Source organism: Aethalodelphis obliquidens, unplaced genomic scaffold (genome assembly GCF_003676395.1).
Source record: "Aethalodelphis obliquidens isolate GAN/ISIS:26980383/991018 unplaced genomic scaffold, ASM367639v1 scaffold98, whole genome shotgun sequence".
NCBI lineage: Eukaryota > Metazoa > Chordata > Mammalia > Artiodactyla > Delphinidae > Aethalodelphis > Aethalodelphis obliquidens.
The window spans coordinates 2,083,773-2,100,196 of record NW_020838042.1 but is presented as its reverse complement, the minus strand read 5'-3'; the positions used below and the strand labels follow the sequence as shown (position 1 = coordinate 2,100,196).

The following is a 16,424-nucleotide window of genomic DNA, read 5'->3' as shown; positions in this document are numbered from 1 at the left end:
TTGCTTAAAATGGTAGTCATGAGCATGTTGATACTTTAATAACATTCAGTTGAATCTTATGAATTGGCATTATGTGGGTCAAAATGTTCAAACATTGGCATTTGCATATAGTTCAATCTAATACAATGACTTTTACCTGTCTGCTTGTTTCTGAATCCTAATGCATGTAATTAAACAGTCAAGGAAAAAATCAAGAACTATGTATTGTAAATCACTTTAATTAATGGATACCAACTACTACAAATTCCCAAATTGAGTTTTCCAAACCTGAGGCAAAAGGATGTTCTCACCCTTAGGGAAATCTCTGGGGTTTCCAAAAAGATAAAGAAAGGAGGAAGAGTATTAAGATCCCTATCCTAACAAAACATGTTGTTAACATGTTTTGTTTTGTCGTTTGTTGGTTTTCTTAAATTTGTGCGTTTAGGTTCAGAACAATTACATGAAACAGTGGTTTTGCTTTTCTATCCCAAATGTAAAACGCTGTGATAGAAAGCATGTTCTCCCAGTGTCAACAGCGTTAATCATTTATAAAATGGGCAAAATATTACCAAATATGTTTCCTTTTTTTTCCAAAATAGTGTACTGTCATTTGTATTAATTTGTACAGACTTAATTACATTCAGTTGTGTATAGTAGTTATCTGTAAACTTGCTTGATCACACATGCTAGATTTTCCATTCTTTATCAGAATAATAAGATGCTCATGATTGTATATTTAAATAGGATAAAATAGTATAAAGTGAAAAGAAGAAAGAAAAGCATCCTGTCCACATTTTCAATCCCATTCCTCAGTGGTAATCAGTTTTTCAGGTCTCCCTGGATTACTGTATTGCCGTAGAATTTTTCTTCATAAAATCTATCTGCCCCTCCTTTGCTCAGTTACACAAGACTTAAAGGCATGTCCTGGTTCTAAAATATTTGGAAACATAGAATACCATATATCTAATTTTGAATGATGAGAAAAGCATTTGCTTCTACACAATTCTCCTTTGCTATGCGCAAGAGCCGATTTTTCTATCAAGATTTTTTTTTTGTAAAAGATTTTGACAATGTGCACAACATAATGCAAAATGTACCTATCACAGAAGGATTTATGAAATCATTTTTCGTTTAGTTGGTGCTGATGGCTAGGATTGTTGTCTTTGGGGAACAGTTGGAACAGTGAAGTGCAGGTTTTGCAGGTTTCTTTTTGTTCTCATTGGTGCTCTGTGACATCTGGGGAACTAGGCATAATTCCAAATGAAGGACTTTGTCTGTTGTTAGGTATCTGAGGTACTGTGCGGTAACCATGGAGAAACTTGGCCAGGAAATACAGATGGACTGTTATTCCACTATTTACTCTAACAGCTAAATAACAAGTAAAAGTAAAATAGAATAAACAGGGAGATGACTGAAGCACGCACAACATCTGTTCAGGCCTGAATGCATGCCTGCAACAGTTCAAGAACAATGTAACAAACCTTAAAGGTTCAGTGGTTCCATTCAAATTGATTTTCATAAGCAAGTTAAGATTCAGAGCTTCAACTCAACTTTTCACTTCAAATTAACACATATGTATTGAGCCTCGAATACTGTGTTTAACTCTCTAAAAGAGAAATAGAAGATGTGATCCCTGTGCTCTGGTAATTTGTAACATTAATTGAATACACATGTCAGAGTTACACAAACAAGTTAGAAAGTAATAAAAGTAAGAGAGACATAATATAGACAAAATACATAGTATAAGGCATGAGTGTAACTGAATTTGTGAAGAGGAGAAAGCAATGTAGAAAGCAGAAACTGAGAATAATTTTATAGAAGATAAAGCCTTTGAAATATTCATGCTTTGACTATAAGTGGCATTTGGCTACTACTGATTTATTATGTGCCAGGACCCATTCTAAATTCTTTACTTGTGGTAGCTTGTATGGTCACCACAGCAACCCTATTAGGAAAGCACTGTTATTATACCCATATTCAGAACTATCCAAGCTGGAGATGATGGTTTGGATCAGAGTGGCAGGGGGTTTAAGTTCTGAATACATACTCAGGGTAGAGCCCATAGGATTTGGTGGCCAGTTGCATGTGGGTTGGTAGAGAGAGGATTCAAGGATAACACTAAGAATTTTGGCATGAACAACTGGGACAATGGAGCTGCCATTAACTGTATCATGCGGAAAACGGCAGGAGTATCAGGTTAGGGTGCAAGGTTGAGTGTAAGTTTAGTTTTGATGTGTTAAGTCTAAGATGTTTATTACACATCCATGTGGATATCAAGAGACATATTGGATATACTGGATATATATAAGTCAAAGTTCAGGAGATCATCTCAATTAGAGATATAAATTTTGGAATCATTCTTTAGTTCTTCCTCCACACTTGCTCGCAAAATATGGGTTTTTCTGATGTTCCTTTCCCAGCCCTCTTTCCTCTAACCCCGCCTCTGTGGACAATCTCAGCCACTCCCACAATCTAAATATCACCTTGATACAACTGGATCTTATTGGTGGAGTTGGAAAACGGGATAGGCAAGATGTCAAGGTGGTTCTATAGATTCACTAATAGTGTCCAATAGTGGGCATCAGCAGATGTAGGGAATCAGCCATTGAATGATCGACTCGGCTAAAAGCTACAGCAAAGTGCATGTGAGCTAACAGAAAAAGGAGGACTTTGTCTTTCCGACTCACTGTCGTATCCCCAGTACCTAGACTGTATCTGGCACATGGTAGGTTTTCAACAGATATTTGTTGCGTTAATGAATGAAGACAGAGCTATAGCTCTCAGAGAAATGGAGAGAAACTTGAGGCCTAGCAGAACTTGGTAGGGCTACAGAGACCAGGGCTGTGTGGTGAAGGCTATGCTTAACAGTACTGAATGGTGCAGAGGTGGGAGAAGATGTGATGAAGAAGCTTTTAGTGAACCAAATAGAAATTTTCTTCAAGAAGTAAATATGTATAACTGATTCACTTTGTTATATAGCAGAAACTAACACACCATTGTAAAGCAATTATACTCCAATAAAGATGTAAAAAAAAAAAAAAGAAGTAAATATGGTTAAAAAAAATGTGAATTATAGGTGTTTAAAGCCATCTGCTCCCATGAGTCATTTTGGGACATAAAAGCTGAAGAATCACTAGAAAGCAATTTTACAGTTTTTAAATGAAATTCAATATACTTCAAGCCAGAATATAATTGAAATATGGAAGTCAGTTTTGGGGGAAAATACACTTAGACAATTTCATATTATCTTATATTTTAGCTTATTTTGTTATATATCTGAAACTATATTGTTTCAATTTTAAGATAGCTTTTCTTATGGAAACACTTTTATTAAGCAAACACTTGCAAAATTTGAAGTAAATATTTTATAAATAATTTCTAAATATTTTGTTACAAACTTTAAAATAGAAGACAGAATTTCAGATTAAAGTTTGTATACACATCGTATGATCGACCTATTATTTCAAATCTTACCTTAGTAAGAGTTTTAAACTTAGGAACCTGTGTTTGAGCTTGCTTCTTGGTATAAAACAGGACTAAGTCTACCTATAAGTTATAGATTACAGAGAAGGCACAATAGCAATATGCTATTTTAAATAGCACTTTTAGAAACAGAAATCATATAGGCACTTTCCAGAGTAATTATAAAATAATTATACTTGCAATAAGTAAGTAATAAGTAAGAAAAGACATTAAAAATTCACTAAGTTCTTGTTTAAGTTTATTTTCATCAGAAGTGATTAATAATACATTCAATTTATCAGATATCACTGTCTCCTACTCCAGCCCCGTTCACTTTCTACAGTATCTAGTTTGACATTCATATAAATAGATTTACCATTTAGGTGGGTAAAGGCATGTTCTATAGTAGAACATTCTGACAGCAAGGGAGTAGTTGTTGCTTTACATTAAAAGGAAGAAAAACTGAGCAGCAGAAATATGCCCCTTATGATAGAGAACAGAGCCTAGTTAAGTTACTTGAGACCTTTATCTCAGCCTGATTAGTTGGCAAACAGGTGCCTTGTTTGGTTCCCTAGATCAATTGTCTGTAGTCTTAGTTTCTCTTTTTTAGCTCATTAAAGACACTTATTACATAATACTTGAATCAACAAAGTACTTATAGGTTCAAATTGTTTGTGTTATGAATACCGTTAAAAAACTGATTCTTTTCTTAAAGGGAAACCCACATTTCTAAATATTATTTATCTCAAAGCTGAGGCCTATATTACTATGACTGTGTTATCAATGAGCTCTTCTTTAAACAACAGGCTTTTCACCTCTAAATGTGAGTTAAAGCAGTATAGTTCATAGTCTTCTGTTTTCCCTTATTGTACATATCTGGACTTCATCTTTCAGTTGCGAAAGTTGCTTCACTATCAAAATTTTCTCAATTAAAAGTGTATAGGGCTTCCCTGGTGGCGCAGTGGTTGAGAGTCCGCCTGCTGATGCAGGGGACACGGGTTCGTGCCCGGGTCTGGGAGGATCCCACATGCCACGGAACGGCTGGGCCCGTGAGCCATGGCCACTGAGCCTGCGCGTCCGGAGCCTGTGCTCCGCAACGGGAGAGGCCACAACAGCGAGAGGCCCGCGTACCGCAAAAAAAAAAAAAAAAAAAAAAGTGTATAACTAAGGGTAACTTATTTGATTCTGTGAACCAGAGTGGAAAGGATGCTATTTTGAAATATCAAGGACTTAAATTATATAGACTTATGTATGCGTGCCTTCCAGAAATTGAAATTTCCATTTCCAGGAAGAGTGACTGACAAATAAACATCTCACAGAATTGAAATGGGGAGTAGGGAGGTCATTTCATAGGTGCATGTCAACATCAGGAAGGAAGTTGACTAAAAAGTGTGTGCTTCCTCATTTTGCAATCATATTTTCAGGTAAGGTAAGGAACTATTTCAGGGAGAGAAATGGAAATAATATACTCTGTAGTGATCCTAGGGATTTTTCTATCACCATAGCAACTACAGTGACTATGGTTTCATTTTCAGAGGGTCAGAAACTGTAAAGATCACTTATTTCTAGACAAACTAAAATAGTAAAAAGCTATAAAAGATCTCATCTCTGACTTTAAACTATGGAAACTGCTACAGAATTTTCTTTGGTGCATATACCATTTTTCTGTGTGCAGTGCCTCAGGGACAAGAGTATGTGTAGGGACTTTAAAAAGGATTTCCTGGACTCCAGCCAATTTTGACAGCATTCTCTGAGAATGCACCAAGGAGCTATTATCTCGGTATCCAGGGAGTATGACATCTCCTACCCCAGTTCTTGCTTTTTGCTTTTCTCATTTAATATAGAAAGTTTTCTTGCCTTTACAATATGCTGCCCAGAATTGCTAAAACTGTTCATAACTTGATTCTAAGCAATTCCATCACTCTCCAGAGAACTGGGAACTCTCCAGAGATTTGGATTAAAATCAGGAAGCTTTGCAAACTCAAATCATCAGAGAGAGACTATATATTCTCTCACACACACCCCGCATGAAAGCCATGAATGGATTACTTTTAGACCAGTGGGGAAGATCCTCCTTCTCTTCTCTTGAATTTTACCCCTTTAGGAAATTACAGCTATTCATTTTAAGTGTTTGGGCTCCCAACACACGGACAAATGGGGCTGGTTGCCCCAGTGTGAATTTCAGTAATCAGCATGTCAGTCAGCTGGATGCTTGGTATCAAGTGGAGCACTTGTCAGAGTTCTGGAATTTTGCCCTTGGGCTGGCAGCCACGTTAACATGGAGTCCGTGACTCACATCAACAGGATTTGAGCCAGTGCAAGCACTGGCAAAGGTCATTTTGTCAGGCTGTCCAGGTCAGCAGAGTTAACAGCAGCAGAAAAGAAGTCATGTTGGTGCACCTGATCTAATCCAGCTAGTGGGGTAGCCCTAAATATTCCACCCAAGACTCTAGTCTCAGAGCCATCAGGAGATGGTAATGAAATTTTGCCAGGTGGATAAAAGAAAGAACGAATATAAGAGGTTTGCTTGAGTGAAGGCACTTCTAGGACATTGATAACATATACAAGATCCATTCTGTCTTTTTAAAAATTTTTGTTATATTCTCAGTTTTGTTTTTATTAGTAGTAAACTTTTCCTCCATAAAGAAGTGTCTTATGTCAAATAAAGCAAACCGTAGTGTAGTACTAAGCTATTTTCAATTTTGTAGTGAAAGAGGTTGACAATGGAAGACAGTCTTCTCTGTCCAGATTTACATTTCCATACTTTCAATATGCTGAGATTGCTCTTGACAAGATCACCAGTCACCTCCTAAATATCCACAGTTGACTCTTTACTCCTGTTCCTAGATGCATTTGACTTCTGGGTGGCTCCCTCCCTCCCTCCTTCCTGATATTCGTTCTCCCTTTAGTTTTAAAATATTTTACTCTTCTGGTTCTTCTCCAAGGTCTGATGAGATCTACTCTTCGGACATATTCATCTCCAACCTCGACCTCTGCTTTCCACAAAGGGTCATCGTTAGGCAAATTTTCTTCTCACGCTTTCACTCTAACAAAAGTTTCTGAGCAATTTGACCATCTCTCCTGTAATGAAACAACACCTACTACATTCCACTGACTAGCAATTCTGTAACACTGGCAGAAGACAATTTTAACCTGCATTTCTTCAGATAAGGAATCTCACAGGATATTTCTGTGTTGGCATGCCTTCCTTTCTCTCACATGGTAATACTTGTTAGATACATATTCTGACCACAGAGTTAAATTGAGTTGCTTAACAAAAAAATAATGAAACCTTCTAATCTCAAGGTGTTCATGGACTTGAAGACAACACCTTGGAATTTTATAAACAATCTCTCTCTCTCTCTTTCTCTCTCTCTCTCTCTCTCTCTCTCTCTCTGAAATTCACTCACATCACCCATAACCATTGTGTCTAGCTGATTTGAAGACCTGGGAACACAGCTGCTTTCCTCAGGGTCCCATTGTAAGCATTGACTTTTGCCCCTTACAACCGACATTATCTATATCCTCACAAGATTCTATAGATTAATCTTCCCCCAAGACAAGTCCTCATGCACCACAGTCATAAAGTCTTAGAATGAGGCAGGAAAGCTCCCTAAGATCTACCCATGACTTCTCTCCTGCTGCCCAATGGAGTTTGCTTCAGAGCCAGCCTTCTGGAAAGCTGCAGGCTTAGCAACAGGCACCCCCTATCTAGCCTAGTCTCCATCTCACACATGGTTGAACCATCCCAATTTTGCCTGCAAGTCAGCAAATATGTTCATTTTATTGATACCTGTTAAGTTTTTATATTTACACAGTTCACCCTTGAACAACATGGGTTTGAACTTCATGGATCCACTTACATGTGGATATTTTTCCACAGTAAATACTACAGTGCTATACAGTCCATGGTTGGGTGAATCCGCGGATGCGGAGGAACCACAGATGTGGAGGGCCAACTGTAAATTATACACAGATTAACCCTCATTTTGTTCAAGGGTCAACTGTATTTATTTATCCTGATAGGAAGCATGTGATCTCTGGGTCAGAGAACATCTCACTAATTACTCAAATCCCCATGAGACGTGCAGTGAGGGCCAGATGTACAAGAGAGAAACCCCAACATTATAAACATTAGAGCTTATATAAAGGATTTGGCACATCTGATAGAGACAGACAGACAGACATGGAGGGACTTGGGTGGGTGAGGGGAGAGAGAGGCGGGAAGAGAGAGACAAACAGAGAGAGACCTTTGCTCTGGAATGTAAACACATCCTCTCCAGAGAGAGGGGAAGGTCTAGGTCTGTTATCCTCAGAATGTAAGTTGGAATGTAAGCAAAGGGATCCAAGAAAGATAAGCTTCTAAGTCTCCCTGGAAAAATGCACTAATCTAAACACCAAGGTATGTTTGCTATTCAATTATCCTCTAACCCAGATGCCAATGTTCTTTGCTCAGAAAGGCCAGACCGTGTGGAAATGTGAGAATACGTATGGCCCAACGATATTTGCCATCTCATTCGTATTCTCAAAGTCTGTTGCCAACTGCCTATTGAATGTCTATTGTCTGACAACCCAAAGGCTTCATAATATGTGTCCAGAAGGAAATCATCTGTTACACACACACACACACACACACACACACACACACACACACACACACACACAAATGCATGTGCACACAGAACCTGTTCATCCACCTGAAATCCTTTTACTCAGATATCAGTATTCATCCGGATGCTCAGGCCAGAAACCTGGGAGTTATTCATGTCTTTCCTCTTCTTCACCCAACAAACAGTCACTGAGTTCTGCCAAGTTTCCTTCCTAAACAACTTTCTCAATTCAACTCAATTATGAAGGGCAACTAGATATTTGATTACATTAATAACACTTTAAAGTTTTTAGATGTAGGATATGGTATTATGTGTACTTTCCTTGAAAACAATTCACGTATATTGGAAACATGCTGAAATATTTATGGATAATATATCAATTTGTTTCAAAATAATCCAGTTGAGGAGGTGAATGGGTGGAAATATAATGAAAGAAAATTGTCCATGGTTTCATAAGTGTTGGCACTGGATAATGGGCTCATGGGGGCTGTTTGTACTATTTTCCTTTTTTCCTTTTCTGCTTTTGTATATATTTGAAATTACTACACACGCACACATGCACACACACACGTTATGGTTCCCCACTGTCTACTGAATTACATGCAGTATTTTAAAGCACATTATTAATCATCTCCAGCCTCTGTTTTCTGACCCATCTTCCCTGATCCTGTACATTTCTGAAATGTCAGTCGTATACGGCTACTCATGTTCCCTGTCATTGCATGTGTATTACCTACTAAGTATGATGTCCTTTCCACTTCAACTACTCAGCTGTGTCTACCCCAAATTGCACTTCCTTTATGAGCCCTTTCCTTGGCTTGTGACCATATATGATATATGATTCATTCCTTTTCTGAACTTTGAGAAAAGGTTTGGTACCACTTAGACCACTCATCAAATAATTTCTCATCATTTAACTGGGACTTCTAAACTATAATTGTTTCCTTCAGTTTCCAAACCACATCCTCCCTTACTAACTCAATGAGATCAATTTAAAACTTCTTCGAAACAAATAAAACTGTGCTTCACCTACCTTTACTTTCTCTGTATTGGTCCTTGTACAGGAAAGAGCTCAATAAATGTTTACTCAATTGACTTGTCTTTGACAATTCAGATGAGCAAAATAACCAAATTCACATTTGTAAGACTAGACAAATATGTAAGTTTTTAGCATTTTTTGAACATTAATATTTTAAAAGATTTTTATTACTTAATGGCATTGTGTATTTTCCCCTTAAATATAATCTAGACTTTAAAATTATGGAGTTAAATTTTGAGATACTTTCACTTATTCAACACAAATGCACTGGGTACCTACCATGTGCCAGGCACAGGTTTGAGCTCTAGAAACCCAATATAGAGCAAGACAGATAGCATTCCTTCACTCATAGGATCTAGTCTAGTGATGTAGAGAAACCAGTAGTTGTATAATTTCATGTTAGTCATAAGTGCCATGAAGAAAAATGAACAATACAGGGAATACAGGGCAGTTGGCACTGCTACTTAAAATGGAACAGTAGATAAGGCTCTTCTGAGATGAGAAAGAAGTGAGGAAAACAGCCATATAAGTGTCTTGGAGGGAAAGAGTATTTTTGGCAGAGAGGACAGCAAATGCAGAATAAGGAAAAAAATAAGATTATAATGTCAGGCAGTGTACAGCCAAGCTATGTAGAGATTTGTAGGCCATGATAAAGACTATGGGTTGGGAATTCCCTGGTGGTCCAGTGGTTAGGACTTGTCGCTTCCACGGCTGGGCGCGGGTTCAATCCCTAGTTGGGGAACTAAGATCCCACGAGTCGGGCATCTGGGCCAAAAAAAAAAAAAAAGACTATGGGTTTGATGAGGAGCCATTGGAGGGTTTTGAGAAGAGAATTAATATGATTTGATTTATGTTTTATAGGAATTTCTTTGGCTGTTGTGTGGAGAATTGACTGGGAGAGGGGCAAGACTGGAAGCAGGAGGATCATTTAGGTAGCTATTGTGATAATCTAGGTGAGATATAAGGGTAACTTATATCATCAGAGCAATAGCAAGGGAGATAATGAGAAGTGGTCAAATTCTGGACATGTTCTAGAAGTAGAGCCAACAAGATTGTCCAACAATTTGAATACTGGAGATTAAAAAAGAAAGACCAAGGATGATTCCAAGGTTGTCAGCCTGAATAACTATCAATTGATATGTCATTTACCAAAGGAGAGAAAACCATGGGAAGAGAAGGATACGGGGATGCAGTTCAGAATGTGGTTATGCTAAGGTTGAGATGCTCATGAGACATCCAAGTGTCAAGAAAGTACCTAGATTTGTGAGTCTGGATTTCAGAGTTGAGGTCAGGGCTGGAGATATAAGTTTGAGAGTCATTGTCATATAGAGATTATTTACAGTCATGGGACCAAATAAGAGGTAATATAGATAGACAAGGAAAGGTGTCAGAACTGAGCTAGAGCACTCCAATATTAAGAGATTAGTAAGATGGGAAGGATTCTGTAAAGCAGACTGAGAAGCAGTGGACAAGAAGGTGGAGGAAAAACCAGAAAAATTCAGGTTACAGAAGTCAAATGAAGATAGAGTTTTAAGATGGAGGGAGTGAGTGATCACCTGTATCAAGATGAGGACTGTGAATTATCCATTGAAGTTGGGCATGTTGAAATCACTGGGCTTCAAGGCTAATGACTTTTAAAAGTCAATAGATTGGTGTGAGATGATATCTCATGGTAGTTTTGATTTGCATTTCTCTAATGATTAATGATGTTGAGCATTCTTTCATGTGTTTGTTGGCAGTCTGTATATCTTCTTTGGAGAAATGTCTATTTAGGTCTTCTGCCCATTTTTGGATTCGGTTGTTTGTTTTTTTGTTATTGAGCTGCATGAGCTGCTTGTAAATTTTGGAGATTAATCCAGTCAGAATGGCCATCATCAAAAAATCTAGAAACAATAAATTCTGGGGAGGGTGTGGAGAAAAGAGAACACTCTTGCACTGCTGGTGGGTATGTGATTTGGTTCAGCCACTATGGAGAACAGTATGGAGGTTCCTTAAAAAATTACAAATAGAACTACCATATGACCCAGCAATCCCACTACTGGGCATATACCCTGAGAAAACCAAAATTCAAAAAGAGTCATGTACCAAAATGTTCATTGCAGCTCTATTTACAATAGCCCAGAGATGGAAACAACCTAAGTGCCCATCATCGGATGAATGGATAAAGAAGATGTGGCACATATGCACAATGGAATATTACTCAGCCATAAAAAGAAACGAAATTGAGCTATTTGTAATGAGGTGGATAGACCTAGAGTCTGTCATACAGAGTGAAGTAAGTCAGAAAGAGAAAGACAAATACCGTATGCTAACACATATGTATGGAATTTAAGAAAAGAAAATGTCATGAAGAACCTAGGGGTAAGACAGGAATAAAGACACAGACCTACTGGAGAACGGACTTGAGGATATGGGGAGGGGGAAGGGTGAGCTGTGACAGGGCGAGAGAGAGTCATGGACATATACACACTAACAAACGTAAGGTAGATAGCTAGTGGGAAGCAGCTGCATGACACAGGGATATCGGCTCAGTGCTTTGTGACCGCCTGGAGGGGTAGGATAGGGAGTGTGGGAGGGGGGGAGACGCAAGAGGGAAGAGATATGGGAACATATGTATATGTATAACTGATTCACTTTGTTATAAAGCAGAAACTAACACACCATTGTAAAGCAATTATACCCCAATAAAGATGTTTAAAAAAAAAAGTCCATATTAAAAATGCGAGGCCATTAGTTACTTTGGGGGTTGATAAATTTCCTTTCTTCTCTTTCCATAGACAGCTGAATCATTTTTGACTTGCTTTAAAATTTCAATATTACAGAATATAAAAGACAGCCTGCAACAAATCTCAGGTCGGATTGACGTTATTCACAATAAGAAGGCAGCAGCATTGCAAAGTGCCACACCGGTGGAAAAGGCGAGGCTACAGGAAGCTCTCTCACAGCTCGATTTCCAATGGGAAAGAGTTAACAAAATGTGCAAGGACCGACAAGGGTAGGTACCACTTTCCTTTTACTAAATGATTATACCTGTCTCCCAGGAATTCTAGAGTTCATTTCAGTGTTCTCCATGGAAAAAAAGAGAGGTAGGGAGGAAGAGAGGGAGAAGTATCACTTTCACTGGAAAAGGTAAGTGGAGTAAGAAAAAATAATGATGAACAGTTCAGACTAATGAGCTGAATTCAACAAATTTTTCTGTACTGAAGTTAGTATTACGTTGGAGCACTATAATATCCTCTAAAATTTCAGGTAATGTCAAAACCCATCTGGTCATTTAATTGAGGTGGTTTAAATAATTGTACAATATAAATTGTATACCTTTGGTCAAATCTGTATCCTATAGATTTATAACCATTTGATATACTTAGATTAATATATTGGAAATATAAGCTGGCAACACAAAGTTGATTTTCGTGTGTTGTTTCTGTTTTGAAGGTGATCCTTTACATTTGGAAGTCCCCTCACTTTTTTGCTACAAGGAATTTGTTGATTTAAAATAATTAATTTTTAGTGCTTCCCTTAATTAAAATATCCAACTGTTGACCAGATTTTTAAAAGTCACATACATTTCTTAGCCTCATACTACAAGAAGATATTGTTTTCTCTTCCAATTTTAGGTTAAAAGGAATAAAGTTGTAATGGCTTAAAACAATTGGTTTCAAAGATTTGTTCAAGACCATCTTCTTCATTATTCTCAGAGGAAATCAAATCATTTTTAATAATTACAAAGAACCTCCTTAATATCTCTCAGATCTGTCCATTTCTTGCCATCTTTACTTCTATTTTTGTTCTTCATTTACTGCATTAGATTCCTAAATCAATACTTCTAGCAGAAATCTCAGTTGTCTCCAGTGATCATCCCTACTTTGTTCCCCATTATCTTTCATCCAGAATTGTTTTTCTGAAGTGTAAGAAAACTTAAATTCCCTTTAGAATAAAGTGCAAACTTATTAATTGGAGATACAAGGCTTTCCCATGACCCCTGCTCCTCTGGTCAGCCTCACTGTTTATCAATTCCTGTCTGCCCTACAACCCCTCCAAATTCTGCTCTATCAATATTAAATTGATTTAAAGATTCACAAATGTGTTCTGCCCTCTCTGGCCTACCTGCCCTTCAAGTCTCATATGAGATGTTATTTCCTTCTTAAAATGCTAAAAATATTAGTCGATCATAGAAAGTTAGATATTATTTTAACATTAATGGAATATAATATCAACATACTATCTGTGAATTTGCAGATGTCACCAGACTTGGTGGCTACTCTGTAGAGGACCTGCTCCAAAGTGACCTATTCCTAGAATTTACTACATAGCAATCGATTTTATTGATTGATGTTTTCCTTTTATGCCTCCTGCACAAGCACCTGAGAGACAAAAGCTGTGGTTTATTTTGTGTGGTATGCTCAGGATTAAGGTAGTCTTGAGCACGAAGTGGATGTTCAGTGCGTATGGACTGAAGCCTCCTGCAAGAAGCCTGAGAATATTTTTCCCTGGATGGTCCAGTAGTTCTATCTCAACTTACTGGAAAACAGTGGGCCCTAGGGTATCCAAAGCCATTCTTGATAAAGGGAAAGAAACTCAGCAACCCTATGTATATGCTGCAAAAGACAAACTCATATTGCCATCATGGTACACCTCTCAGTAGCCCACATTGAGTCAAAATGAGCTTTTACAAGTTGCTCCAATGAGGTCAATTTCATCACTGTCTTTTGGGGTGCTCATTCCACTTTGGAGATGTTTTTGTCTTTGTTGTCTTCTCTCAGTGTTTTCTTCCAGCCATCCAAGGCCACCAACACTATCCCTTAAGAACCTTGCAGGGTTCTTGGGTAGCCAGTGGTTACTGTGCTTCTATAGACACCTCCCATTCTTGCACGAAAGCAGAGGTGAAACTTTCTGCTTTCTGAGACTTCTCCCCCACTTTATGTCATCTTTGGTCAGTGAGCTGGGTATTCCCTTATGACAGTCATACAACTCTTTCCCTTTCAGTTCACCTTCAACTATAGTCTTTAAAAGAAGCAGAAGACTAATGTCATTCCACAGAGAGAGTAAGCTGAATTCTCACCCCATGTCTGGGTGGGGTCTTTCCTGAATTCTCACCCCATGTCTGGGTGGGGTCTTTCCTATGTCTGGCAAGAGATAGTGTGTCACTAACGCCAGTAGACCCACTCTTTTCTTATCCAGATTCTGGAAAAGTATCCTAATTTTTCTCTAACTGGGTTCCTCTAGGAATTGGTCAGGAGCTGCTAAATTTCCTGTGACTTTTAGTCTAGTCTCAAGTAAAACTGTTTTAAGTTATTGCTTGTGAGCACAGACACTAGAGTTCAACTTGTTTTGGAATCCTGGCTTTCCTGCTGACTGGATTTATGTCCTTGAACAAGTTCCCTAACCTTTATGCTCCACAATTCCCTTATCTATAAAATGGGATAAAAATATTTTCTAAGTCATAGAGTTGTTATGAGGATTAAATGACACAATGTATGTAGAGTGCTTAGCAGACTGCTTATACATGATAATGACTCAATCAAGCTTGGCAATTTTGAAGATAAAAATAATGGTCTTCTGGCTCTTATAGTCTTCATGCCTGCTAATTCTTTCTTATGTGCTTTCACATTTTCCTGAGCACCATTGGAGAGTTGATTTAAATTCAGTCCCTGATTTGAAGAACCTCCCAGTCCTAGAGATAAAATGGACAAACAGCCAATAAATTACAGGTTGACAGATGTGAGCGATGTGAGAGGGCGAGAACAAGATCCTTGGGGAGTGGAATAGGAGCATCTTACTCTGAGTCAGGAATAAAGCAAGTTCAATGGACTGTTCAAGGTTCTGAGTTACAACTAACAGAAAGTAACTCCAGTTACCTTAGGTAGGATAATATAATTGGAAGGATATCAAGTAACTCATGGAATCAATGGAAAGACCTGCGAGTCAGGTTTAAATATGGGCAGAAATTGTCAAGGAAGACCAGGATATGCACCCAGAAACACACCCAGCATTGAGCTATAAGATGAATCTGAATTATAAACTTCTGTCACTGCCGTGGTCCACTGGTCCACAAGAGGTACCATTGCCACTGGATATTGGTTGCTACTATCCTGCCAAAAAGTATCAAAATTATTATTTCTTTTTGTGTCACTAATTTTAGAATTAAGGTTTCTGACAGAATTATTTGGTAAAGCAGGAGATGGATATTTTTTTCTCTGAAAGGCCAATTAGTAAATATTTTAGTGTTTGCAGGTCCTATGATCTCTGCTGTAACTACTCAACTCTGCTGTTGCAGGGTGAAAGAAACCATAGACAATATACAAATGAATGGGGATGGCTTGTTCTAATAAAACTTTATTTATAAAAACAGGTGGTAGGCCAGATTTTGCTGGTGGGCCATAAATTGCCAACTCCTGTAATAAGGCATGCTTCAGTCATATAACTAGGTTCTAACTGCCAGGGGTTAGGGAAAATAAATGGCTGGAATTTGGGATCCATTGCGGTGATAGTCAGGAATTTATCTCCCACCAAGCCCATACAATGGTAGATTTTTGAATCCTTAGAGAGACTAGAAGCTATAGATTCTTTTTTTTAAATTGAAGTATAGTTGATTTACAATGTTGTGTTAGTTTCTCGTGTACAGCAAAGTGATTCAGTTATGCATATATATACATATTCTTTTCCATTATGTTTTTTTTAACAGGATATGTAATATAGTTCCTTGTGCCATAGAGTAGGACCTTGTTGTTTATCTATTTTATATGTAGTAGTTTGTATCTGCTAATCCTAAACTCCTAATTTATCCTTCCCCCACCCCCTTTCCCCTTTAGTAACCATAAGTTTGTTTTCTATATCTGTGAGTCTATTTTTGTTTTGTAAGTAAGTTCATTTGTGTCATATTTTAGATTCCACATATAAGTGATGTCATATGATATTTGTCCTCCTCTGACTTACTTCACTTAGTATGATAATCTCTGGGTCCATCCATGTTGGTGCAAATGGCATTTTCATTATTTTTTATGGCTGAGTAGTATTCCAGTGTATGTATATACCACATCATCTGTTCATCTGTCGATGGACATTTAGGTTGCTTCCATATCTTGGTTATTGTAAATAGTGCTGCTGTGAGCATTTGGGTGCATGTATCTTTTTGGATTAGAGTGTTCTCTGGATATATGCCCTGGGGGTGGGATTGCTGGAACATATGGTAATTCTATTTTTGGTTTTATAAGGAACCTCCATACTGTTTTCCATAGTGGCTGCACCAGTTTACATTCCCACAGTGTAGGAGGGTTCACTTTGCTCCACACCCTCTCCAGGTTTTGTCATTTGTAGACTTTTTAATGATGGCC

General features: G+C 37.9%; 1 protein-coding gene across 3 annotated transcripts in view; it reads left to right on the top strand.

The window, feature by feature from the left end:
• The window catches only part of DMD (dystrophin), a 2,234,319-nt gene that overhangs the window by 1,019,747 nt on the left and 1,198,148 nt on the right, over positions 1 to 16,424 (top strand). For all 3 annotated transcript variants that reach the window (XM_027096086.1, XM_027096084.1, XM_027096085.1), the window contains exon 43: positions 11,913 to 12,085. In XM_027096086.1, coding sequence (XP_026951887.1) covers positions 11,913 to 12,085 — 173 coding nt within the window. The remainder of the gene's footprint in view (positions 1 to 11,912; positions 12,086 to 16,424) is intronic.